Source organism: Taudactylus pleione, unplaced genomic scaffold, assembly GCF_031769625.1.
Source record: "Taudactylus pleione unplaced genomic scaffold, aTauple2 ptg000009l, whole genome shotgun sequence".
In the NCBI taxonomy this organism is placed as follows: Eukaryota; Metazoa; Chordata; class Amphibia; order Anura; family Myobatrachidae; genus Taudactylus; species Taudactylus pleione.
Genome location: NW_028284412.1, coordinates 11,063,223 through 11,089,176, shown reverse-complemented (window position 1 = coordinate 11,089,176; position 25,954 = coordinate 11,063,223). Strand labels below are relative to the sequence as shown.

Sequence of the window (25,954 nt, the reverse complement as noted above, 5' to 3'; positions counted from 1 at the left end):
CAGGGACGCGTCAAGCCGGGCGTCTTGGTTGTCTTCGACTACCCATCGACGCCCGATGCGGGACTGGGCGTTCACGCGGCAGGTCCCGGACAGCGTCCAGCCGCTAGCACAGGGCGGGTGTCTTTCTGTTTCCTCTGTTTAAGGTAAGGTTCTCTTCATGCACTATTTTACTCACCTTGACAAAGGGACTTGTGTGTCCCGAAACGTTGGTATATGGTAATGGGACCTTTTCACAGTAAATACTTCTTTACTAATCGCTGAACGACTCCGAGTGCCACTGCTTGCTGTCTGCTGGAATTTGTTTATTCAGAGGGCATCGGAGCAAGTAGACGTACCTTCACAGAGTGCCAGTCTTCTATTGTCATTTATATATATATATATATAAACATGTATGATGCATATTACATAACATAAATTATCCTTGCATCGGTCCTAAATGTAGAGAGGTAGTGTAGTGATGTAGTGTAGAGAGGTAGTGTAGTGATGTAGTGTGGAGAGGTAGCGTAGTGATGTAGTGTGGAGAGGTAGCGTAGTGATGTAGTGTGGAGAGGTAGCGTAGTGATGTAGTGTGGAGAGGTAGCGTAGTGATGTAGTGTAGAGAGGTAGCGTAGTGATGTAGTGTAGAGAGGTAGCATAGTGATGTAGTGTGGAGAGGTAGCGTAGTGATGTAGTGTGGAGAGGTAGCGTAGTGATGTAGTGTGGAGAGGTAGCATAGTGATGTAGTGTAGAGAGGTAGTGTAGTGATGTAGTGTAGAGAGGTAGCGTAGTGATGTAGTGTGGAGAGGTAGCGTAGTGATGTAGTGTAGAGAGGTAGCGTAGTGATGTAGTGTGGAGAGGTAGTGTAGTGATGTAGTGTGGAGAGGTAGTGCAGTGATGTAGTGTAGAGAGGTAGCATAGTGATGTAGTGTGGAGAGGTAGCGTAGTGATGTAGTGTGGAGAGGTAGCATAGTGATGTAGTGTGAAAAAGTAGTGTAGTGATGTAGTGTGGAGAGGTAGCGTAGTGATGTAGTGTAGAGAGGTAGCGTGGTGATGTAGTGTAGAGAGGTAGCATAGTGATGTAGTGTGGAGAGGTAGCGTAGTGATGTAGTTTGGAGAGGTAGCGTAGTGATGTAGTTTGGAGAGGTAGCGTAGTGATGTAGTTTGGAGAGGTAGCGTAGTGATGTCGTTTGGAGAGGTAGCATAGTGATGTAGTGTGGAGAGGTAGCGCAGTGATGTAGTTTGGAGAGGTAGCGTAGTGATGTAGTGTGGAGAGGTAGCGTAGTGATGTACTGTGGAGAGGTAGCGTAGTGTGCCACCACACCCCCACTGCTCGCCCGGGAGAACTTCTCTGCAGTGTTGATCACACCCTTTGCAGTGTCACACAGTAGGGCCTTGATAAATTTCAGCTCCAGGCCCATGTGGACCTTAATCTGGCACTGTCTGTCCCCTCCTCTCAGTGTGGGTTCAGTTTGTTCTATAATGGTGGCCCTCAAGAGTTCAAAGGCAGCTTTATGTGTCTCTGAAAAGTGGCGTGATAAGCTATGACTTTGGAATCTTCTCTTAATATTCCTGCAATGTTCCAGGTACCTAATTATGGATTTTCTGGTTGTGCGACCAATGTATTGTTTTTTTTTGCAAGGACATGAGAGTACATACATCACATACTCAGTTTCACAGTTTACGAAGGTCTTAATATTCCTCTCCTGTCACTTCACAGATAAAAGTTTTTGCCTTATTTGTCATAAAATTGCATGTTGTACATCTATTACGGTTACACTTGAAGCATCCTACTGGTTTTGGAGCCCAAGGTAATACGGATGGCATTTTGGTGGATGTGTTATTAATTGTCTTCCAAAATAGTTCGGAGCTAACTTTGCTTGAAGGTCATCTGCCTTTTTAAAAATCACAGTGGGTTGGTCACTCAGTTCTTTCTTTAGAATCGGATCTAATTGTAAGAGATAAAAATTTCTCTTGATAATTTGTTTAATTTTATGACAAGCGCTATTCTTGTTAGACACAAAGACAATCGACTTGTCTATGGTCTTATCCTTGATTCTTTTCTCATCATCTAGTACAAGTAGTGAGGATCTATCTAAAAAAGTAACTTCTTTTAAGTCTGTATCAAGCAATTGCACTGGATATGATTTCTCTTTAAAAGAGTCTATAAGAGCTGTAGCTTGTTCCCTAAATATTACCTCATCAGTGCAATTGCGTTTTAACCTTCTCAGCTGTCCTTTGGGAATATTATTTAGCCATATTCTTTGATGATTACTACTATGCTCCAGGTAGTTATTACAATCTATGTCTTTGTGGTAGGTAGGTAGATGTAACCACACATACAGTCCTCCACAGAGACTATGGGGGTCATGCAGACCCACTCGCGAGCGGCAGTACGCTCGCAAGTGGGTCGATGGTCCCCACTGCGCATGCGCACGACGGAGGGAGCTCCGTCGTGCGCATGCGCGAGACCCGGCGAGCGAAGGACTTTCCATCGCTTGATGTTGATTGACAGCACGCCCCCTTTGGTGGGCGTTCCGGGGGCGTGCCTGCCAGACGGAGGCATTCCTATGGGAACGCCTACCGTCTGAAGCCGGCCCCACTGACATCACTAGTGATGTCAGTGGGAGTGATTTTGGCTCTGATAGAGCCAAAATCACTCCTGGCCTTGCGGTTGAGAAACCCGACCACAGGGTTTCACTCGCAAGTCCGATGGTCGCGATGGTCAAGACCATCGCGACCATCTTGTTGGACGCTCGTATATGCTGTGGGTGGTGACCCACATCTATACGAGCGTCCAGGAGGATGCTCCATTTTAATGGAGGTGGGCCCTGATTCAGAGCGAGCGCTCTGGTCAGAGCGTCCGGCTCTGAATCAGGGCCTATATTCCCTATAATCGGATTGGACATTGCAAACACTTTCCTACTAGGTGAGACTTTACAATCTATTATTACACTGGATTGTTACATCTCAGAAGGGGTACACTGGGGATATTATTGTTTACAATTTCAGCAGCTTGTTCTTTTATTGCTACAGTACATTGTATTAGTAATATTGGTTGCTTATTTTATTTGCTGGTACTGTTTAGCTTATTATTGTGGTGTAATAAATTATTTTTTATTTGTTTACTAGCGCTACCTTCTTTTTTCCTAGTTACATTACACCTACAGTGCCCCTAATGCATTTTATGCAACATTGTAGTGCACCATTTTACAATATGCCACATTGTAGTGCTACCAGTACAACTTATGCCACACAGTGTCCCCAGTTCATATTATGCCACATTGTATTGCCCCCAGTTTATATTATGCCACATTGCTTACTACAGCCCCAGCTCAAGGCCCCCATACATCAGAGATTGATTGCAGCAATCGTGCAATTTGCAATCGATCATGTATAAAAATCTTTCCCTTTTTCAATCGATTGCAGAATTGCCACAATCGATTGAAAAATGGAAAGATTTTTATACACGATCGATTGCAAATTGCACGTTTGCTGCAATCAATCTCTGATGTATGGGGGCCTTTACTCTACAAAGGCAGTAATCAAGGAGAAACCTATTGTATAACAGTGTTGAGCTCACTGATTAGCTCAACTGTGCCTGTAAGGGTAAAATGAGAGCATGAGAGATGGATCATATCAGTGTGGAGCATTACTGAGAGGGAGAGATAACGATCACCACCTATATGAGCTCTGATGAGTTCCTCTTATCAGGCTGGACAATTGGTCAGTTGCTTAGAGCGCAATTCCAGGAAATTGGTCAACAAATATGACCTGTATCCAGGGCCACCAAGGACTCTGGGCCCCATAGTAATAGCAACCCATGGGCCCACTGTAGCTACACCCAGGGGCGCCTATAAAGAAGAGGTGGAGATTGGTTTGGAGGAAATCCTCACCTATGAAAGAAGGACAGTGGATTAGGGATCATGGCCCTGATTCAGAGCCGCTCGTAAGCGGCCGCTCGTTCGTTCTGACCGATGTTCGCACATCTGCGCATGCGTACGGATTTTAATACGCATGAGCGAACCAGTCAGTGCGACCGAAAATCGTTTGTTCGCTGTATAGCGAATGCCTGCTATTTTGAGTGACAGAAGGAGGCGTATGTGGGTGGTAACAGGGGAAGGTGCTTGAAAACGGGGGTGTGGAATTCGAACGCAGGCGTGCTTAAAGGTCAAAACGGGCGTTTTAAGGGAGTGCATAATTAATACAGCAGCGTCATTGACCACGTCACTTGTTTTTTTTTTACTCAGAACTGCTCGCAAAATAGCGGTTGAAAAAAACAGCCACAAGAATAGCGAGCAGTTCATACGCTGTTCGATGTACTCGATTAATCTATTAAATAGCGGACATGACGTATGGTGCGAGCGGCAAGGGTGCGTATTTTTCAAAATTACAACCGCAAGTTTTGCTCGCTCGTTCAGACTTAGAGGCGTGAACAGACCGCAATTAGTGAATGGTTCATTTGAATAGCCACCCCTTGTTTTAGAACGAACGACTGCAAATAGCGAGCGGCTCTGAATCAGGGCCAATGTTATCCAACAATATCTCTATAAATGCTAGTGATAGATGTGGCAGGAAGCGCTAACTCTGGAACCCTGTCTGCGGAGTGAAAGGTGCTTTTACTGAATGCTCTGGGCATTCCTCTTAGCATAAGTAACCGGCTATTATGGAGCACGCCCACTGCTCATCAGCGGCCAATTGACGTTCACAGGAATGCAGCATATAATAGGCATTGTGCTGGATTTTTGGGAACAGTAGTTTTTATAACTCAGTAGTAATACTTAAAAGAGCTGCTACTAATGAAAAAAAGAGCACACACAACTTTGTACACACAGGCTGGCCCACCCCATGTCAAGGGCTGCCGAGAACTCTTTCGGGCCCCAGTCCTGGGAGGTGTGGCCAAATCCATTGACCCGTCTCAAAAAAAGCTTATTAAACAATTTTGGGCAGCTCCAAGAGAGGAGGGGGGACATCAGTGTGATCGCCCCCACCACCCACTGGCCGCACCTGTACAGTAACGCAGCTGTGTTGCTATACAGACACGGCTGGCGGTTGTGGTCAGAGCAGTGGGGGCGGTCACTATCCCAGGCCCACGCCATGCCCCTCCAACCAGCCTGGGCCCAGGTAAGTAGTACCCACTCCCTCCCACTCTCTGCACATTATGGGGCTGATTCTGAGTTGGTAGCAAGTCACAAAAAAAACAAAGTCTTAAGCTGGCCACACACTAGACCAACTAGTTGATTGGTTGGAATAAAAATCTGGTAAGGTATAAAGGCAAATGACAATCAGCAATTTGCTCCCAAACGCCGGAAAATGAACAAAAACCATTGTGTGAACAAATTGTTTAGATCAAACATTTAACAAACTTGTCTGAACGACCATTTTCATCTGTTTTCTGGCATTTAGAAGCAAATTGCTGATCGTCATTTACTCACATTCCTTACCAGATTTTCATTCCAACCAATCAACTAGTTGGCTGGTTGGATGAAAGTTGGCCTAGTGTGTGGCCAGCTTTACTTTGTATCTGGAACAAACCATTTGGCAAGCATATTTATTTTTATCTTTTGCATGTAGGGAAAATACTGGCTGCATTTGCATGTAGTCCATAAATAATGGACATTATTATTATTATGTAATTAGGATTTGATTTGGGACACACCCCTATAAAATCAAATCTTTCTGTCCATGTAAATCTGCCCCCCCTGCAGTGCAGCATGGTTTTGCCCTAGTGCAGAGTTACTGGCTCTTTTTTGCCTTACTCAGAATCAGCACCTTTGTGTTATAATAATAAATCTGCATGGCCGGCAAGGTAAGTGTTACACATTGAGCATAGTGCATAACATGCAATACCCATAGTTTTAGGAAGACCAGGAGAAGATGGGAAGGACAAGAAGACTGGAGTTAAGACACACCTGCAACTGGAAGTTTATCTCAGTGTGTGCGCTAAGACACCTCCCAGTCATTGCCCAGGAATGGCCATTACATTATCTATGTACGTCTTTGTGTGTGTCTGACAATCACAACTGCGACTCTGAACGGACACAAACGATGCATGCACATTGCAACTTACACAGTAGCAAATAATGACTCCACTACGTCTGACATTGGCAGTGCGTATACCCTGTCCCAAGGGGCAAATGTACTTACCCGGACATTCCGGTTATACACTCTCTGTTGGGCTTGTAGGGCCTGCTCCATATGTTCTTTGACAAGGGGCACTAGGGACTCTTGAAATGGGGTCTGGGAGCATAATACTGGCACTCAGGGCAGGACGAACAAAACTCAGACACATCTTTAACCCCCCCAGGCCAAAAGAAATGCTGCAAACCCTCTCAGTGGTCTTTTCAGCCCCTAGGTGTCCTGCGGTGATGTGACCATGAGCTAGGTCCAACACAGTTCTCCTATATGTCCGGGGAACCACAGGCTGTTCTACCACATCCTCAACCCTTTTTATCATTTGGTACAAGAGCTCATTGTTAAGGGCCATGTGTGGATACATAAGCCTGTTATCCGGGTCTTATGGTTTCCCATTATAAACTTAACACAGTTTCTCTAGCTATTATTAAGGTGGGGTCCCTTAACTGTTTAGATGCAAACAAATCCTTTCTCACTTCAAGGGGAGGTATGCTTTCAGCACTGTCTATCACTTCTCCCTCCTCTGGAGGAGGTTCCTCATTTTGTTCCTCATTATCTATTACTTCCCTAGCCATACTAGCAAAAGGGTAAGGATCTAAGAGTTTTGGGGTCACACCTGTGGCCAGCATATCACCAGGATGATGTACTGGCTCTATACTGTTCACCTCCGTGACCATACAGGGTTTCCACAATTTCCAAAAAATGGGGAAAGTCTCTCCCTATTATAACATCATGTACTAAGGAAGAAATCATTCCCACATTAATCATAGCTGAACCACAAAGGGTCTCAATATTCACTTTAGCAGAATTGTTAGAACTGGTATCACCATGGCTTCCCATTAAAATACACATACACAGCTGAAAGCCCTAATTAGCCTCCTGTGAAGCCAAAAACCCAAACTGGGCCTTTTTAACCACTTGCCTGGCATGGTCATATCAGATACGACCACACCAGACTGGGCTTTCCCTGACATGGTCGTATCTGATACGACCAGTCAGAAATTCTCACTAGGTGGCTACGGGAAACTTATCTTCCCACATCCGCGTCTATCAGAGGGACCTCCTGGTCCCTCTACACCCGCCGATAACTCCCCTGTATGTCCCGATCACTGCTGGCCACAGTGATCGGGACCCGGCGGCACACCCCTCCCGCTGCTGCTGCAAGGGACGCCATGTGTTTCTGTAATGAAGCAGCGGCTGCTGCTGTGCCACTTCCCGATCACTGTGGCCAGCAGTGATCGGGCAGCCGGCATAACCCCCTTCGGCTCCTGCTACACTATGGCCCGGGCAGCCGGTGGGAAAACCTTCCCGCTGAGGCTGTTGGTGATCACAGAAGCAGTAGCTGTGGCTTTGGTAGCTGCACCTACTGCTATGTCACGGGCAGCCGGCGGGACACCCTCCCGCTTAGGCTGCTGGCTGACAGTGATCACTAGCGACAGTGATCACGCTAGTGATCACTGTAGCAGTAGCCACGGCTCTGGTAGTCGCAGCTACTGCTATGTCACGGGCAGCCGGCGGGAAACCCTCCCGCTGCGGCTGCTAGCTGTCACTAATATAGCAGGAGCCTCTGCGCTGCTACAGTATGCTACAGTATGTATACAGTATGCTACAGCAGCCAGCAGCGCTCACGTCCCCTTTCCGGCCTCATTTCCGCCTCTGTCCCTCACGTGCCCAAATCACTGCTGGCCACAGTGATCGGGCAGTGTCCCACATACTGTGTGTGTGTGTGTATGTATATATATGTATGTATGTATGTATATATATATTAGGGGTGTGCACCGGCCACTTTTCGTGTTTTTGTTTTGGATCTGGATCTTTCTTCGTGTTTTGGATTTGGATTGGTTTTGCCAAAACCACCCTTCCGTGTTTTGGGTTCTGGGTTTTGTGTTTTGGATCTGTATTTTTTGGAAAAAAATCATAAAAACAGCTAAAATCACAGAATTTGTGTGTTTTTCTGCTCCTATGCTATTATTAACCTCAATAACCTTAATTTCCACTCATTTCCAGTCTATTCTGAACACCTCACAATAGTGTTTTTATGTCCAAAAGGTTGCACCGAGGTAGCTGGATGACTATGCTAAGAGATACGAGTGGCAGACAGGATGGCAGTTTGAAAAACTAGGCCCCAAACTATACATAATGCAAAGAAAAAAAAGAGGTGCAAGATGGAATTGTCCTTGGGCCCTCCCACCCACCCTTTTGTTGTATAAACAGGACATGCACACTTTAACAAACCAAACATTTCAGCGCCAGGGTCTGCCACACGACTGTGGCTGAAATGATTGGTTCGTTTGGGCCCCCACAAAACAAGCTGGCAATTAATCTGTCCCTGCACAAACTGGCTCTACGGAGGCAAGATGTCGTCCTCATCCTCCTCATCCACCGATTCCTCACCCTCTTCAGTGTTGTGTACATCCTCATCCTCACAGAGTATTAATTCGTCCCCGCTGGAATCCACAACCACAGGTCCCTCTGTACGTTCTGGAGGCTGGTCTCCCTGGAAGAGTTGATAATTCATTTTATGAACATCATCTTCTCCACATTTTGTGGAAGCAACCTCCTACGCCTTTCGCTGACAAGGTTCCCGGCTGCACTAAACACTCTTTCGGAGTACACACTGGAGGGGGGGCAACTCAGGTAAAATAGAGCCAGTTTGTACAGGGACCTCCAAATTGCTTCTTTTTCCTGCCAGTACAGGTACGGACTGTCTGACATGCCTACTTGGATGCTGTCACCGATGTAATCCTTTAACAGACAGACGCACACTTGTCGCTGCTGCTTTGAGGATGCAAGTGCTGCTACAGCCCACACAATTCACAAAGACAGAAAAAAGAAGAAGAATATTTTTATTATTTGTGTAGCACACTTTGAGGGTGTCACCGCCCTTTAACAGACAGACGCACGCTTGTCGCTGCTGCTTTGAGGATGCAAGTGCAGCTACATCGCACACAAGTCATAAACACATTAAAAAAATAGTTTTTTATTTTTTGGAGCACTTTGAGAGTTACACCACCCTTTAACAGACAGACGCACGCTTGTCGCTGCTGCTTTGAGGATGCAAGTGCAGCTACATCGCACACAAGTCACAAACACATTAAAAAAATTGTTTTTTATTTTTTGGAGCACTTTGAGAGTTACACCACCCTTTAACAGACAGACGCACGCTTGTCGCTGCTGCTTTGAGGATGCAAGTGCGGCTACAGCCCACACAATTCACAAAGACAGAAAAAAAAAAAACAATATTTTTATTGTTTGTGTAGCACACTTTGAGGGTGTCACCACCCTTTAACAGACAGACGCACGCTTGTCGCTGCTGCTTTGAGGATGCAAGTGCGGCTACAGCCCACACAATTCACAAAGACAGAAAAAAAAGAACAATATTTTTATTGTTTGTGTAGCACACTTTGAGGGTGTCACCACCCTTTAACAGACAGACGCACGCTTGTCGCTGCTGCTTTAAGGATGCAGGTGCGGCTACAGCCCACACATTTCACAAAGACAGAAAAAAAAAGAACAATATTTTTATTGTTTGTGTAGCACGCTTTGAGGGTGTCACCACCCTTTAACAGACAGACGCACGCTTGTCGCTGCTGCTTTGAGGATGCAGGTGGAATCTAGACGGGATTTGGAACCGGGGACACACTACCTCCATCAATTGTCTAAATCCCACTGCACTAATGGCGGATACCGGACGCACGTCTAACACCAACATAGCAGTCAAGGCCTCAGTTATACGTTTTGCTTCAGGATAACTGCTGTCGTACTTCATCCTCATCGCTAGGGACTGTTGGAGGGTCAATTGTTTAGTAAAAGTAGTGATGTTCCTACTTCCTCTCTGGGATGATGAACAACTCCCAGCAGCAGCAACAGCACTAGGAGGAAGTGGTTCTTGATCTTTCCCTATTATATTTTTATCGGAGAAAGTTTGGTCCTCCATTTATGTTATATTGATATATACGTGCGGCTAAAGCGCACACAAACACAGAAAATATTTTTTTATTTTTGCTGGAGAGTAGTGCACTTTGTGGGTTACACCACCCTTTAAGAAATGAGCCAGCCGGCTCTTTACTTATGGGACACAGGTGCACGCTTGGCGCTGCTCCTTTGTTGATGCACGTGCAGCCACAGTGCACACAATTCACAAACACAGGTTTGGACTGGAGTGTACTTTGGGGGTTACAGCACCCTTTAACGGTCAAGCCAGCCGGCCCTTTACTTATGACACAGGCGCACGCTTGGCACTACTTTGTTGATGCACGTGCGGCTACTGCCCACACAATTCACAAACACAGAAAATAATTTTTTTTTTGGTTTGGACTGGAGTGTACTTTGGGGGTTACAGCACCCTTTAACGGTCAAGCCACCCGGCCCTTTACTTATGACACAGGCGCACGCTTGGCACTACTTTGTTGATGCACGTGCGGCTACTGCGCACACAATTCACAAACACAGAAAATAATTTTTTTTTGGGTTTGGACTGGAGTGTACTTTGGGGGTTACAGCACCCTTTAACGGTCAAGCCAGCCGGCCCTTTACTTATGACACAGGCGCACGCTTGGCACTACTTTGTTGATGCACGTGCGGCTACTGCGCACACAATTCACAAACACAGAAAATAATTTTTTTTTTGGTTTGGACTGGAGTGTACTTTGGGGGTTACAGCACCCTTTAACGGTCAAGCCACCCGGCCCTTTACTTATGACACAGGCGCACGCTTGGCACTACTTTGTTGATGCACGTGCGGCTACTGCGCACACAATTCACAAACACAGAAAATAAATTTTTTTTTGGTTTGGACTGGAGTGTACTTTGGGGGTTACAGCACCCTTTAACGGTCAAGCCAGCCGGCCCTTTACTTATGACACAGGCGCACGCTTGGCACTACTTTGTTGATGCACGTGCGGCTACTGCGCACACAATTCACAAACACAGAAAATAATTTTTTTTTTGGTTTGGACTGGAGTGTACTTTGGGGGTTACAGCACCCTTTAACGGTCAAGCGAGCCGGCCCTTTACTTATGACACAGGCGCACGCTTGTCACTACTTTGTTGATGCACGTGCGGCTACTGCGCACACAATTCACAAACACAGAAAATATATTATTTTTTTAGCACTTGGGGGGAGCACCCCTGATGGACAGAGCACCCCCTGGACAACACTACAGCACCCCTTTAGGACTGGGACACTGCACAGGACTTTGGAGTGGACACAGCCCCTATGGAGAACTGACTGCACAACACAGTCCAGCCAGCCCCTATGGACTTTGAAGTAGTGGACACAGCCCCTATTAACAACAGCAGCACAGCACAACACAGCCAGCCCCTATGGACTTTGAAGTAGTGGACAACAGCAGCACTACACTACACAGCCCAGCCAGCCCTTACTCCCACCCTCCCTCTTCACTGTCCACAGCCGAGTGAGAAAATGGCGCCGACGCGGGTACCTTATATAGGATCCAAAACCCGCGAGACTCGGAAGGCGGGATGATGACGTTTTGCCTCGATTTCAGATCCGAGTCAGGCGGGAAAAGTCGAGCCTGACTCGGATCGGGGGGGTTCGGATTTCAGAAATCCGAACCCGCTCACCCCTAATATATATATATATATATAATATATATATAAACACACACACACACAGTATGTGTGTATTGTGATAGGATCACTGGTAAAGTGGTCTGTGGCAGGGACATTTATCCCAGATTCCTGTCTTATGTGTTTAAAATCCCCAGGAGAAAGTCTGCAGTGTAGCAGACTTGAGTCTCGGCTTTTTGAAAAGCCGGTTTGGGACCTGGGTTTTGTGGGTGAGAGGAGAGGGAGGGCTCCACCCACGGCCACTCCAGGTTTTGGTTCTCTTAGCCTGGTAACAGGCTTGTTAGGGTTTCCACCTGAGAGTGGCCAATATAAGCCTAGTGTGTTGAGGGCTGATTGTCTCACCTGGGAGAGCAGACAGGGAGTTTGCTCAGAGACACTTGAAAACCTAACTGTAAGTGTTGTGCTGTGCTTTTGTTGCTGGTGAGGGCATTAGGCCCTGCCAGGTTCTGGTAGTAAGGAAACTACCTGTGAAGTTAGTGCCCCGAAAGGGCTAGGATTTACGTTTATGTTTTCTTTGTGTTATTTCTGACATTGCACAATAAAGACTGGCGCCGACCAGCTTGTACTTGCATCCAGTCTGGCGTACTGTTTCCCAGCTGCTGTGTGTGAAAGGAAGGAGTCCTCTACCCAGGAGAGGGACCCCCTAACCTAACTGTGTCACAGTATGTATGTATATATATATGTGTGTGTGTGCGTGTGTGTAAATATATACATATGTATGTAGGTGTATATAAAATTATATATTTACATATGTAGGTGTATGTGTGTGTATACAGTCAGGTGCATAAATATTGGGACATTGACAGAATTTTCATATTTTATCCTCTATTCACCACCACAATGGCTTTGAAATGAAACAAACAAGATGTGCTCTAACTGCAGACTTTCAGATTTAATTTGAGGGTAATTACATCCAAATCAGGTGAACGGTGTAGAAATTACAAAAATATGTCTCCCCGAACCCCCTGCAGTGATGCGGCGTTCTGTGACCGCTGACATCACTGCCAGTATCATGCCCCAGAATGCCGTGTGAATGGTGCTCTGGAACGCATGCTCTGACAGTAAAAGTGTTTGATGGGGAACTATGGGCCTGATTCAGAGACGGACGCTATAGCCAGCGGCCAGGTTGATGGTCGCGATGGTCAAGACCATCGTGACCATCGGGCTTGCGACGAGACCCTTGTGGTAGGGTCTCGTGGCCACAAGCCCCAGAGAGCTTCTGGCTCTAATAGAGCCGGAAGCTCTCCCACTGACATCACTGGTGATGTCAGTGGGGCCGCCCACAAACGGCAGGCGTTTGCTTGGGAACACCTCCGTTTGTGAAGCCACCCCCCAGCCACGCCTACCAAACGGGGCGAGCTGTCAATCACCATCGACAGCTCACACCCTTTGGTGCAAGCAGGGCCAGATTATATGGGGGGCGACAGGGGAGGTTGTCCTGGGGCCCCCACACACTGTTCCTGACCACATACTCTTTATGAACATTTTTTTTTCACTGAGCAGCCTGCCGCCAGGACTCCATGCCAGTTCCCACTGGGCTGGTGACTTTAGTGGACGGTGGCCGGGGGAGCTACTGATGAACGGTCCCCCCTGCCCCACTGCACTGCAAATCTGAGGGGACAGGGGTAGATCTGGGGGGGGGTAACTGGGGGGGGGTAGGCTGGCATCTTTTGGCCCTGGGGGGGGTAGAGAGGGGTTTATGTAGGCCAGTAAAAAAAAAATTGTCTGGCAAGGGTGGGGTTATCTAAAGATTTTTTTTTTAACATATATACTGTATAGTGACATATGGGGAGGAAGGGGGGCCTAAATTGGGGGACCCATTTTCCCTGGGGGTGAAGGTGGGGGCTGTGCCACAGGTACCTAATATACCTAGGGGAAGTTGGGGTTGTTATTGCTGGGAATCTTTTGACACTGGGGGGGGGGGGGCTATTTTTGATGGGGAGTGGACTGTTAAACTATAATGGGGGCCTATGGACAGGGGAGTTGGGGGAGATGCAAAACATTCCCTAGGTATATTTTTTTTAAATAAAATATTTAAATAGATTTAAAAAAAATACTTTTGAAACTTAATTAAATAAATAAAAAAACGACAATTTCTGTGCGGTTTTCACGACAAGAATTTGTCAGTTAAGTGGTTAATGGAGCCCGCCCCCTCTCTGCATTTATAAACCCCAGGAACCCTTTTCCAGCTTCGACAAAAAGCCCACAAAGCTGTTATCAACACAGACATTTTCCTGGGGTTTTTAGAACACATAGGTTAGGAATCTAGGAGAAATATAGCGACCCTCCAGCAACTTGTCACATTTGACATTTATTTATTTGATTTTTCACATTATATATATATATATATATATATACATACATACATACATATATGACTTTGACCCACTGCACTCTCCACTCCTATAGTTGTCATGCATGTGGTATGTGACACCATATTTTAAATGAGAATCATAGAAGCTCTGTTCTCACCATATACATTATGCAGAGTAGCGCACACACACAATGGATTGCATACTACTGGGAAGATTGTCGGCACATGAGCAGCATCTGTACTGCGCATGCACCGCTCTTCTTCTGCAAGATCCCTCACAGTTCCCCAAAGTTGCAGCCTAATTGACAGGCTGTGGCCGCTTTGGAGCAGGGAGTGGCTTGTTGTCCCTGATTTTTGGGAGGGCTGAGGCTTAAGTTGGATTATGCAGTGTTACTGGTTACGGCTATGCCGGTAAGACGACCATTCTGAGTAGCTTTTGGTCGCGATGATGATCTGATGCTGTCAGAGATATCTGCTGCGATCCTTCCATAATACATTTTGGTGAAACTAAATATTTGCGGGTATCGCCCAAATTGGGTGTTTTGGTGGAATATGCCGCAAAACTGTAGAGCTAAATGGGCCCCTATGTGGCTGTGGAGGTCGTGGATGTTCCTGGGCTGTTCCCCTGCTGCACCCACACTGCTGATTGTGTCACCTCCGACCAGCAGTGAGTGTTGCTGCACGTTTATATAGGCGCATGGGTTGTCGTTATTGTGGGACACTCAGGGGCCACATCTGATCCCCACAGGATGGTTCAGTCTGAAGGAAAGACTGTGTAGGATGCCCTGCTCTTCACTGCAGCTGTGATTAAAGTATTGGGGTGCCCTGGGAGAGAGGAGTCCAGGGGATTGAGCCATCACCCCCTAAATCTGGCTCTGTAGCTGCAGGCTGGGAGGCAGGTAGAGAATGCTGCCTGGCTGCTCTGATTGTGTGTATTACACAATCGGAGCAGCCGGGGAGCATTTGACTCTACTTGTCCCTCAGCTGGCTGCCCTATGCACACAGCGAGTGGCCACACACTCCATGTATATTCCCCCCCGGCCCAGCCAGCCCCTGCTTGAAAGCCCCTAGATTCATGGGGCCCTGGGCAGTTGCCCAGTGTGCCTATACATTAAGATGGCCCTACCTATAACCCCCCCCCCCTTTCCCCTCGGTGTCCCAGCCTTCTTCCTCCCTGTAACTCCACTCAGTGTTACTAGTTCGGGTAAAAGGGATTTATATATAAATATAAAACATTATTTCTTGGCTGTTACATCTTGTAAGACTAGTTTATTATCTGTACAATGTTTCACTAGCGCTGCATGTGTGTGGGTGTGGATGGTACAAGTTCCTTTCTCATATTCGACTAACTTGAATTATTGGCCCTTAAAATAATGTTGCTGCTTTGTAGTGTGTGTGTGTGTGTGTGTGTGTGTAGATTCTGAACTTGTACAATGTGTCATCTGTCCTAACACTGACAATAAGAACATGGAAATGATTTTATCTTGTACTTATGATCCCGCTGTCCTGTCTGACACCTCCATCTTATAACTCTGCTCGGTAGTTTTAGTTGGCATAGATCCCAAAATGTTTGGTATGCAGAAAATATTATATCAACTGAGATAAGCAGTATGGTCTCCAAAACACAGGAACCTGTAATGATTAACAATATAGCGGGAACACCCACCCATCCCTTGTCCTCACATATGCTTTGAACTCGTTGTTATAACATTTGTTTATAAGATATCCTGTCTATGACAAAATCACTGTATTAACTAAACAGAAGCCATATGACAGCTTAATAGCGATGTAGAAAATGGTGTGACTATTTCTTTATTGTGAATGTCAATATTTTTTTATCTTAATTTTATTCACTGCAAATGAATTGATATTTTTCTTATGTCAGTGAATGTAGACGGGGATTGGAATGTATAGAAGTGACACAAATATTTGCATTGCCCTATCTATCTTTCTGTAATGCTGGGTACATACTAGCAGATATATTGGCTGATCAATTGATCGATATCTCTTGTGTGTTGGCTAGTGTGTATCCGCAATATGTCTGTGAACAACATCGTTCAGACGTTGGGACCCCACGCCGAGCTCCCGATGCCCGGGCATACCGAATGTAGGTAAGCCGGGCGTCGAGAGGTGATAGCCGTGGGGGGGAAGGGTTAGGTTTATGGACTCCCGGGGGATCTTAGGGTTAGGCACCCCCTCGGAAGGGTTAGGGTCCGGCAGGGGAATGGGGGGTTAGGGTCAGGCACCCCTCATGGGATGTTAGGTGTAGGCCCCCCCGGGAGGGTTAGGTTTAGGGTGCAGGGAGGGGGGGGGTTAGGTTTAGGCACCCCTGGGGGGAGGTTAGGGATAGGGACTAGAGGGGGAGGTTAGGCACCCCTGAGGGTTAGGGGGGGGGAGGGTTAGGGGGTCTTACTTTCCTCTGTCAGGTTCTTCATGTGCCGGCCTTCCAGCTTCTGTATTTCATCCGCCGGGCTTAGGTCTGGCGGTAATTCATACTGATTCCGTTCAGACATATTGGGGTAAATTTACTAAAGTGAGAGTTTTTAGAAGAGAGTTCTAATAGTGATGTTGCCCATAGCAACCAATCAGATTTAACTAGCACCTTCTAGAAGATAATAGCTAGAATCTGATTGGTTGCTATGGGCAACATCACTTTTAAAACTCTTTTCTAAAAACTCTCACTTTAGTAAATTTACCCCATTGCGTCAGCTGTACTGCACAGCTGATGCCCAATATAACTGAAGATATATTGGGGCATCGTGCTGTGTGTACACTTGTAGCAAAGGACGCGGGGAGGGGGATGCGACACGCCCCCCGGCCAACGGGACTCGCGGCCAGATGACAGATGATGACTGTTCAATGTGTGTAAACAACCATCATCTGCAGATATACCTGCAGATCACTTGATCTGCAGATATAAAGGTGTGTACCCAGCTTAAGGTAGTTGTCACATGGGTTGTTTAGGAGCCCACAGCTACCCAACCAGAAAGGTGCAGAAGTCTGCAGCTGCAGCACACTGGCATCTGAGGTACACACGTGTGAGTGTTCCCGTGTGTCATTGTGATGCAACACTTGTATGGCTGTAAGTGACATAATTGGCAAAAAGCTGGAATAAAATGTAGATAAAATATGTCTACTGTATTGAATTCTGTAAATCAATAAAAATAAATTACTAAAGTGGGATTACAGGATGTGATAAATCCAGTGTATAAATACGATTATAGCTTTTGCAAGTAATGCTACTTTTTAGTCCAATATTTCACATTACATTTTTACTTCAGTTACAAAAATGTCCCCTACTGTGTTATTGCAGGAAACTTTAGTGTGTGACTTTCTGGTGGGTACATTTTCCACCATATTTTAATTATAGTACGCTTCCGGATAGTTCTGTTGAGGGTGTATGACCAGAATAGTATTTTCCTCCCTGCTGGTACATTTGATAGGACGTATATCAATTACAGTTCTTGGTAGTTCATGTGGGGAGGGGGTTACCTGAACAAGATTGCTGTAAGATTTATTTGCAGGAGAGGAGCTCCCTTATTGGATAACTGTATTAATTGCTGTATTTTAGGATTATTTATATATATACAGTTTATGTTGTCTTGAGAAAGGGGACACGTTCCCCGAAACGTCGACTTTTGTATGACATAATAAAGTCACACCGGAGAGGGTCTTTCTTCACCACGTTTTGGAGTCTCTGAGCGCCGCGTGCTTGCAGTTGTGGACAATATATACAGTATACATAAAGGGGACTGCTTAACTTGCATGCACTAAATATCCGACGCCTGCAGCCCGCTGGTAAATACCCGGATCTGCCTCCCCAAGCAAAACGGACAGCGCATGTCAGATACTTATAGATAAAAACACCAGTGCAAAATGATGATGCACAAATGTATTTATGTGCATCTCTAAATCCCCCTCTGTGGCCAAGATGTAATGAGATTCCAGCAATTTAGCCTGTAGATTTAAAGCAGCAATCATTTAAAAGGCAAAACTATCCTGGTCTTGCCATTTAAATTATTGGCGCATTAAAGCTACAAGCTGAATCGCCGTAATCATACCAGTTCCTGCAACGCTCAGGCTATTACCTAACTGTTGTTGACCTAGAAATATATTGCAACAGGTAATGCCAGCCAAGAGCTTTATGGTGAGGGCAATTCAAAATTAAACTCTAAAATGTTTTAATATACATTTGAAATGTAGAAATATTTTACTGGAACCAGGGGAGATCCTTGTTAAGTATTCTTCCTTGAGCTTAAAGGAATTGGTGAAGATGTCCTGCACTAAAACAAGCTGTATCTATATAATATTACTGTCCACTATTAATTACTTTGATAACATTGGAATAGATAATAGCTATGAAGTAGAAGCTCCCAAGAGAGACACATTAAGGCACAAGGCCATGAAGTAACGGAAGAGTAAAAGAAGTAAAAAAACATGCTGTAGGCAAAAGAAAGTGAGGAAAGGCTCTGGAATGACAGGGAACCCATCCAGAACGACTTGTGCAGGGTGGGCAGGAAGGAGCAGGAAAACTCCAAGGCTGCAGGCCAGCCCCCTAAAGCATCTAAAGCAGATGGTAGGAAATATTCAGGAAGTCCTCTCTAGCAGTGTCTTAGCAAGACAGGTTTAGCAAAAGTTGCACAGGGGTCTGGGAGTGTCGTTTTAGGATGTCTATCACAGCAGAGTTCAGATGTAGCTTGTTTTTACAGAGCAGTTTAAATGGTCGTTGGTGTCAAAGATCATACTGAAGACAATTTAATTTGAAAACAAAACAACAGTCTACTTTCCTACTACCTGTGCCCAAATCTTAGTCCCTTGATATACATGAACTTTTATAGGATTTTGTGGACTGAGCCAAATTATACGTTGACACAAACAGGACTGTCAGCAACTCTTGTATACAGAGAACTGGATATGACAAGCAGGCTCCCAACACTATTAGCTATAATAACGCCGTTTGCATACTTGTGTACTCTCCTGCAATGTGTGGGAGACTTCCAAATTTTGGGGATTCCATACGGACTCCCAGGAGATTAAGTAACCCCCTCACACTCTGCCCACATCCTAGTGAAATGGGCGGGAAGGAGGCACGATGACGCGTTTCTTAGCGAATCATGTGGTCGTGGTCCTGCCCCCTCTGTAAGACTTGTAGTTGCGGAGGTAAGATCATGATAACGCGATTCTTCCAACTCCCCACACTGGCCGTCTGCATCTCCCATCCAGAAGGTAAGTATAGCCTTATGGTAAGTATAGTACAAAATTAAATCTAGGGGGTAAATTTACTAAGATGGGAGTTCTATTAAGAAGTCATGTTGCCCATAGCAACCAATCAGATTCCAGGTATTATCTTCTAGAACGTACTAGTTAAATGAGAAGTAGAATCTGATTGGTTGCGATGGGCAACATCACTTCTTAATAGAACTCCCATCTTAGTAAATTTACCCCTAGGTAATTGTAAATAAACACTTTTTTTATATTTGAAATTTATTATATGTAATATAGAAAAACACTTAATGACAAACATTCACACTATTTGCACCAGGCGTATGTTATGTGTGCAAATGAGTATATGTACATCTCGAAATAGAATAGAGATATATGACCCTATTTGTACACTATGGGCCTCATTCAGATGGGAGCAGATGATGTGTACATATTATTATTATAATTTATTTATATGGCGCCAGAAGTGTTCCGCAGCGCCTTACAAAGTACATAAACAAATAATTTGACAAGTGACTTATAGTACAATATAGGACAAGGACATGGATAATATACATTGCTACATTAGTGACCATAACACCTAAATATGCAACAGAGCATAAGCAACCAAGTGTTAGGTGCCCTGGTGGGGGGTAAGAAGTAGATGAAAGTAAAGTAAGGTGAAGCAAGAGGGTAGAGGCCCTGCTCGTAAGAGTTTACATTCTAATGCTACAGGAGGCGTCAGAAGGAAAAAGATGCCTCCAGCACAGGCTTGCCTATCCTCCCGATTTGGCCGGGAGCCTCCCGATTATCGGGTGCTGCTTGTGGCCCCCCGGGAAGGCAGGCAAGCCTCCCGCAAGCCGCCATCCCTCCCTACCCCCCTGCAGAGTTAATAGCAAAACCCCCGCAGCGGGGGGCCCAGTGACGCAATTCGTGCTGAATCACGTCATCGTGGCCCCGCCCTCCCGCTTTACAACGCTGTTTAGTCTGGCTTTGTGAAGAGGGGGCAGAACCGCGATGACGCGATGTCACGCCCACTCCCCTCGTTTGGGATGGCTGGACCCTCACCGCCCCCAAATAACCACAGCCTGTCAATCAGGCTGCCTCTTATGGGGCACTGCGAGTGATCTCACAGGACCTGTTATGCACATGAGCAGCGCATTCCTCCCGCCGTTGGAGATGTACGCAAACCAACGTGACTGTGCAGGCTTCATTTGCCTAATATGTTTCTAAAAGGTTAAAAATCGAAAAAAATGTGTGGGGTCCCCCCCAAATCCATAACCATCCCCTGGCTTCTGTGCCTAGACTGGTATTGGAAAATAGGGGGGGGGGGATAACCAGCACTAGGCTGAACAAGCCGAGGGGGCTGGCCACTATAGCAGGAGGACGCACAGTGTGGGGGGCCCCCTGCCGTAATGGCATACAGCCTCAAACTGGTCAACCCAGGTTTGGAATCCCTAAAAAAGTGGGGACCTTCCCTCCTCCCCAGAAATGGGGTCCCCCATCCCCAAGAACAACCAGTGGTAGTTCCCAATCAACACATCCCCATTCATTCCTATGGTGTGATGGGGCTCTGTGGGGAGCAGTAGCGCCAGGTTTTTGTTTTGACAAGATTTGGGATGCTACATGGAACAAAGAAGACATGACCCCTCATATTGTAAGTAATAAATTAGTGAACGAGGGGGGGAGGGGGGGTTATTTTTTTTTTTAAATAAGAGACTCCCACTGGGTGCTGTAGCAGGCTGCAGGAGTATACTGGAATTGGATGCTGGAGCTGGCTGCAGGAATATCCTGGAACTGAGCGCTGGAGCACAACTGGAGCAGGCTGCAGGAATATACTGGAACTGGTTTCTGGAAGCCCAAAGCAGGTTGCTGGAATGTACTGGAACAGAATTCTGTGAAGCAATAATGGAGCAGGTTGCTGGAATGTACTGGAACAGAATTCTGTGAAGCAATAATGGAGCAGGTTGCTGGAATATACTGGAACAGAATTCTGGAAGCAATACAGAACAGGGAGCCAGTACTAGATCCTCTATGGGAGAAGTTATACTGGCCATGTACTGCAGGTACTTCCTGGCTTAAATATGGTCCCCTAGGGATTAATAGGTTGAGCAAAACATGTGACCAGAGTTACTGAGAACTGGTTGGCAGAGCAGATCATGTGACACTGTCCAAGATTGTGGTGCCCATAGTCCACAATGGCTGGAGATGCTGGGATAAGGATACCAGCCACATTTCAGATAAGTGACTTAGAAATGTGGGGATGCCACTATGCCCTATGTTTTCCTTCTGCGCATGCGTCCGAGATGCACTGCACATACTGTACATCTCGATGTTTACCACTGTGCAATTTCAATGGGCATTTCTGTGTGGTAACGGGGGGAGGGGGATACAGGCAGGGGTAGGAGGGTGTCAATGTCAGCAACTGCATCTAAAGGCTGCAGTTCCACTGACACTGGCAGCCATGACCCCCTGGATATTTTGCGCCTGAGGTGGGCGATGTGGCGTGCAAGTGGTCAGCATGCAGACGGCTCTCGGTAAGTACAATAACCCTCCCCCCTTCACACCCAACCATAACCTTTCCCCACCCACACCATAACCCCCCACACGCCCTCCACCCATAGTGCCTAAACCTAACCCTCCCCCCTTAGTGCCTAACCCTATCCCCCTACTGGTAGTTCCTAATCCCATGTGGTGCCTAAACCTAACTCCTTCCTCGGAGCCTAACCCTAACCCCACCCCCCGCGCGGCGTCAAATTATACTTACCCGCTGTACCATCGTGCGGGTTGCCGGATGTCGGTACTTAGACGTCGGCATCTCATACCACGTCTAGATTCCGGTGTCGGTCTTTAGACAAGGTTCGGGATTCCTGCGTTGGGATTTCGACGGCCTGGCAAATTAACTACATCCCCCGCCTGAAGGTACAATTTCTGATGGTGTGGCTGATGGTTTGCTGATCGCCCAATTGCTAGTGGGCATCTCAATAGGATACTGTAGCTCTGTCCACCTAAGTGGCACCGTCGGACCTGGTAACGGGGTCCCGGGCTCTGGCGTGTGACAGATAACAGTAATTGTCTATTGATTAAGGAACCAAGTAACAATTCTTTTATGTGGACAATATAAGTATATTAATAGGTTAGGAAGCACAATTGATGTTTAATATTATTTATTAATATTAATGGTGCAATATTAATTAATTGCTAATTAGTGTAGAAAAAAATGATGGGAAGCATTTATCATTTTATGCCTATATAAATGGTGCCACATCATAAAGTAATGAATGTTACTCCTGCTTTGCAAGACCGCGGCTTAGTAAATTTCGCCTGTTACCCTTGAAGACAGACAGACTACAGCGTTTTGTCTGCATTTGTCTGTAGTGGCAATTGAGGTCAGAAATCCCATTTATGATAAATATTTAAATACGACCATTTAGCAAAGCTTTGTAAATCTATATCTGTCATCACATTAACATATTGAAAATAGTTGCTATTGGAAGGATAGCAATTATAAGTCTTACATTTGCTTCCGCTAATCGATACTTGGGAATAATTGCATCTTAAACATTGATGCCGTTTGCCTTTCAGGCATATAGTAGTGATGTTTTTGGGCTGGGAGGCAGGAGAGCAGAGAGCAGAGGCAGCTGCAGTAAGAAGCGCATACATTTGTCATTCAAATTGTTGGCTGCACAGCCAGGTAGTGTGCAAAGGATAGTCAAGTGGCTGTTAAGTTCATTGCTGCCAATTACTAACAATCAGGGAGGGGCTTTAAGGCTTGTTCAGTATAATGAGCCCAGTTTGTCTTGTTTCGTGGGTTACTGCTGAAGAGGTTGCAGCTGCACAGATTCAAATGGCCTCAGAACTACAGTAATTATGAAGCAATCCTTTCTTTTGGTCAGGAAACTATATACAAATGGTAACTGTTTAAATCCTGGCAGACATATGGCTTACAATATCTGGCTGTATGTTGTGTTACTGTCCATATACTGTATACTTTATTATACTATTCTTGTATTTTGAGTAGAATTTAGTTTGCATTACTTTTTTTTTTTATAATTTTTGTGTAATAGGAAATTATAAAAATATGGATATAACTTATACTGAGCTACAGTATAAGTTATATCCAAAATGTAGAAACTGTTATTTTGAGTAACCATGTATTGGTCCAGCTGCTATATTAAGTGACTAAAACAGCTTATAAAGGTAGAGGTGACCAGGGGGAGGATCAGGACCCCAAGTGGGGTTTCAGAATCATGTTTTGGGGTCCCCTTATTGGGATAATAGAATGTGGACCCTTTGCAGCTAAGAGGTTCATCTGCGTCCTTCCCAAGCAGATATGCTGCTCTTCTTTATGACTTTTGTACTAGTTGAAAAGTGACTAATAGTTAACACTGTGCATTCAAACAGCCTGTGTAATGGGATAATTCATTATCAGAGTGGGGTAATGTCATCAGTGACGACAGTCACAATTAGCCAGTCATGAAATAACCTGTTTTGGTTGGTGCTCTTATGTAATAATGCCGGTATAGTGAGAACATTTTCAAGGGCGTTTAGATGCATTGGGGACGCTTGAAATTTGTGAGGCCACTGTAAAATATAACGCTGCTAGTTGCCGCTCTAGAGTTTGCTTGCATCAATGCATAAATGTTAACTCAAGGCTGTGAAAGCTTATCAGTAGTATTAAAGCAGTCTCAGAAAACACTTTTATCATTGGTAAGGCCTAACGGTAGGAAAGACTTTGTAGAGTGAAATGGTTGACAACAAAATAACGACAAATTGCCTTTAGTAATATAAGAAGTCTACATACAATGTCAAATGTCTTAACTCCAGTCTAGTGTAACAAAAAGGCAACAAGCCCCAGTGCAAATGAGGCATTTACCCATGACATTACTCTTATCAGAGAAGTTACAGTTACACGGATGGGAAGAGGTGCGCCTGCCAGGGAACATAGGGGGTGATTCAGCATAGGACAGAATTACAAAACCGCACACAAACGTGCAATGCTGAAATCAGCCCCATAGCTTCTATATGATGGTGCTATTATTAGCTGGTAGTCTGTTGGAGTCTACAGCAGGACAGTAAATGGAAGTCTGACACCTCCGTGTCACCTATATCTGTCTATTCCTCTTCTATAGATTGTAAGCTCTCATGAGCAGGGCCCTCTTCCCTCATGTGCTTTTCCTTTCCTTACTTATGCCATTATCTACCCTCCTTGCTGACAGTGTCTCTAAATGTGCCTGCTGCACCCAGCAACTAGGATACTGGCTCAGCCAGCACTGATGTTATGGTAATGGTGACCAGTGGCGTAAGTTCATCCCAGATGCTCGGAGGCAAGTTATAATTTGGTGCCCCCTCCCCCCCTCCCGTCACAGCCGCTGACACTGTAATGTAGCAATTCGCATGCAGACAGGCTATAGAACCACAAAGACAGCAGCTGATGGTCTGACATGGAGATCTCCACTAGTGTATGGTGGCTTCTCTGGGGCTGGGGAGGGGTGCCATGTATTGGGCGGCCATGACGGTACACTCCGGGTACATAGTTACAGCCCTAAGTAGGGTGAATATGTTGTGGACAATGGAGGAGGTGCCCCTTCAGTGCTGGAGCCTGGCGGCAGGCGCCTCCATTGTATCCCATAGTTCTGCCCCTGATGGTGACATTACATCTATATAAGTATAGCTATTGACTACCATGTTTATAATGTTGTGTATCCTGCTATGTTCTGCTTTGTTTATACTGTAAATCGGTGGTTCCCAACTTTCTTGAGTCACGACTGAGTGTCTCAGCAGATTTTTCACAGCACCCCATAGGCTAAAAGAAATACCTACCAGTCCCCTTATTAAATAGTTAGGTACAACAACTTACAACTTTTCATGTCCTAATAACTTAGTAGCCATTTGAAAAAATAATACACATAATATAAATTGAAAGAAAAAAAATATTTTACAATTCAAATTAATGTTAGAGGAGAGGGCAGAGATACATAGCTGCAAGTTGGTATCCTGAACTTTGCGCTGCATGTAGCCCGTCTACGACAGCCAAAATGATTTTACTTGGGGGCAGCAGGCTTGCCACTTGTCTGCAACACCACGGTATGTCCGTTGCAGCACCCAGTTTGGGAACTGCTGCTGTAATTGTTACTCATTTCCTACCCTGTAATGTTGCACTATATGGCCCTTCAGAGGGCCATATCCATCCATCCCTTCCTCCCTCCCAGTTGCTCTTTCAGATTGGAGAAGTTTTATTTTTGTAAACTTTTTCTGTTTGTTTGTTCCAGATGATGATGAACATGAATGGATAATTCAGACCTGTCGAAAGGGATGGGATGAGACTGCTGGATACAGCCCTAAACACTAGCACTACCGTCAGATGTGACGTTTTCCAGACCAGCTCACCTGCAGTGTTCATAGACGCACAAACCATGTATCAGATACTGAATGACAAGACATAGACCTCAATATTTTTGCCTTTTAAATCTGTAAAAGGCATTTGAATAAATCCAACATATTATAATATGATATATATGTTATACCTTTTATTCCGTTGTCCTCTACATATATTTTTTTTTTCTTTATTGCCAAACACAAAAGTGTCACTGGGCCTGATTCAGAGCCGGACGCAATTAGCGCTCGCTCGTTCAGAAAAAGGGGGTGGCTATTCAAATGAACCGTTCGCTCTTTGCGGTCTGTTCACGCCTCCATGTCTGAACGAGCGAACAAAACTTGCGGACGTTTATTTGA

The 25,954-nt window shown here is 45.5% G+C and overlaps 1 protein-coding gene across 1 annotated transcript in view; it reads left to right on the top strand.

Annotated features, from left to right (window-relative positions):
* Positions 1-25,712, top strand: part of MORN5 (MORN repeat containing 5) — a 118,297-nt gene extending 92,585 nt beyond the window's left edge. Inside the window, exon 5 of the mRNA XM_088466684.1 lies at positions 25,492-25,712. Coding sequence (XP_088322810.1) covers positions 25,492-25,571 — 80 coding nt within the window. The 3' untranslated portion in view covers positions 25,572-25,712. The remainder of the gene's footprint in view (positions 1-25,491) is intronic.
* Positions 25,713-25,954: the final 242 nt, after the last annotated feature.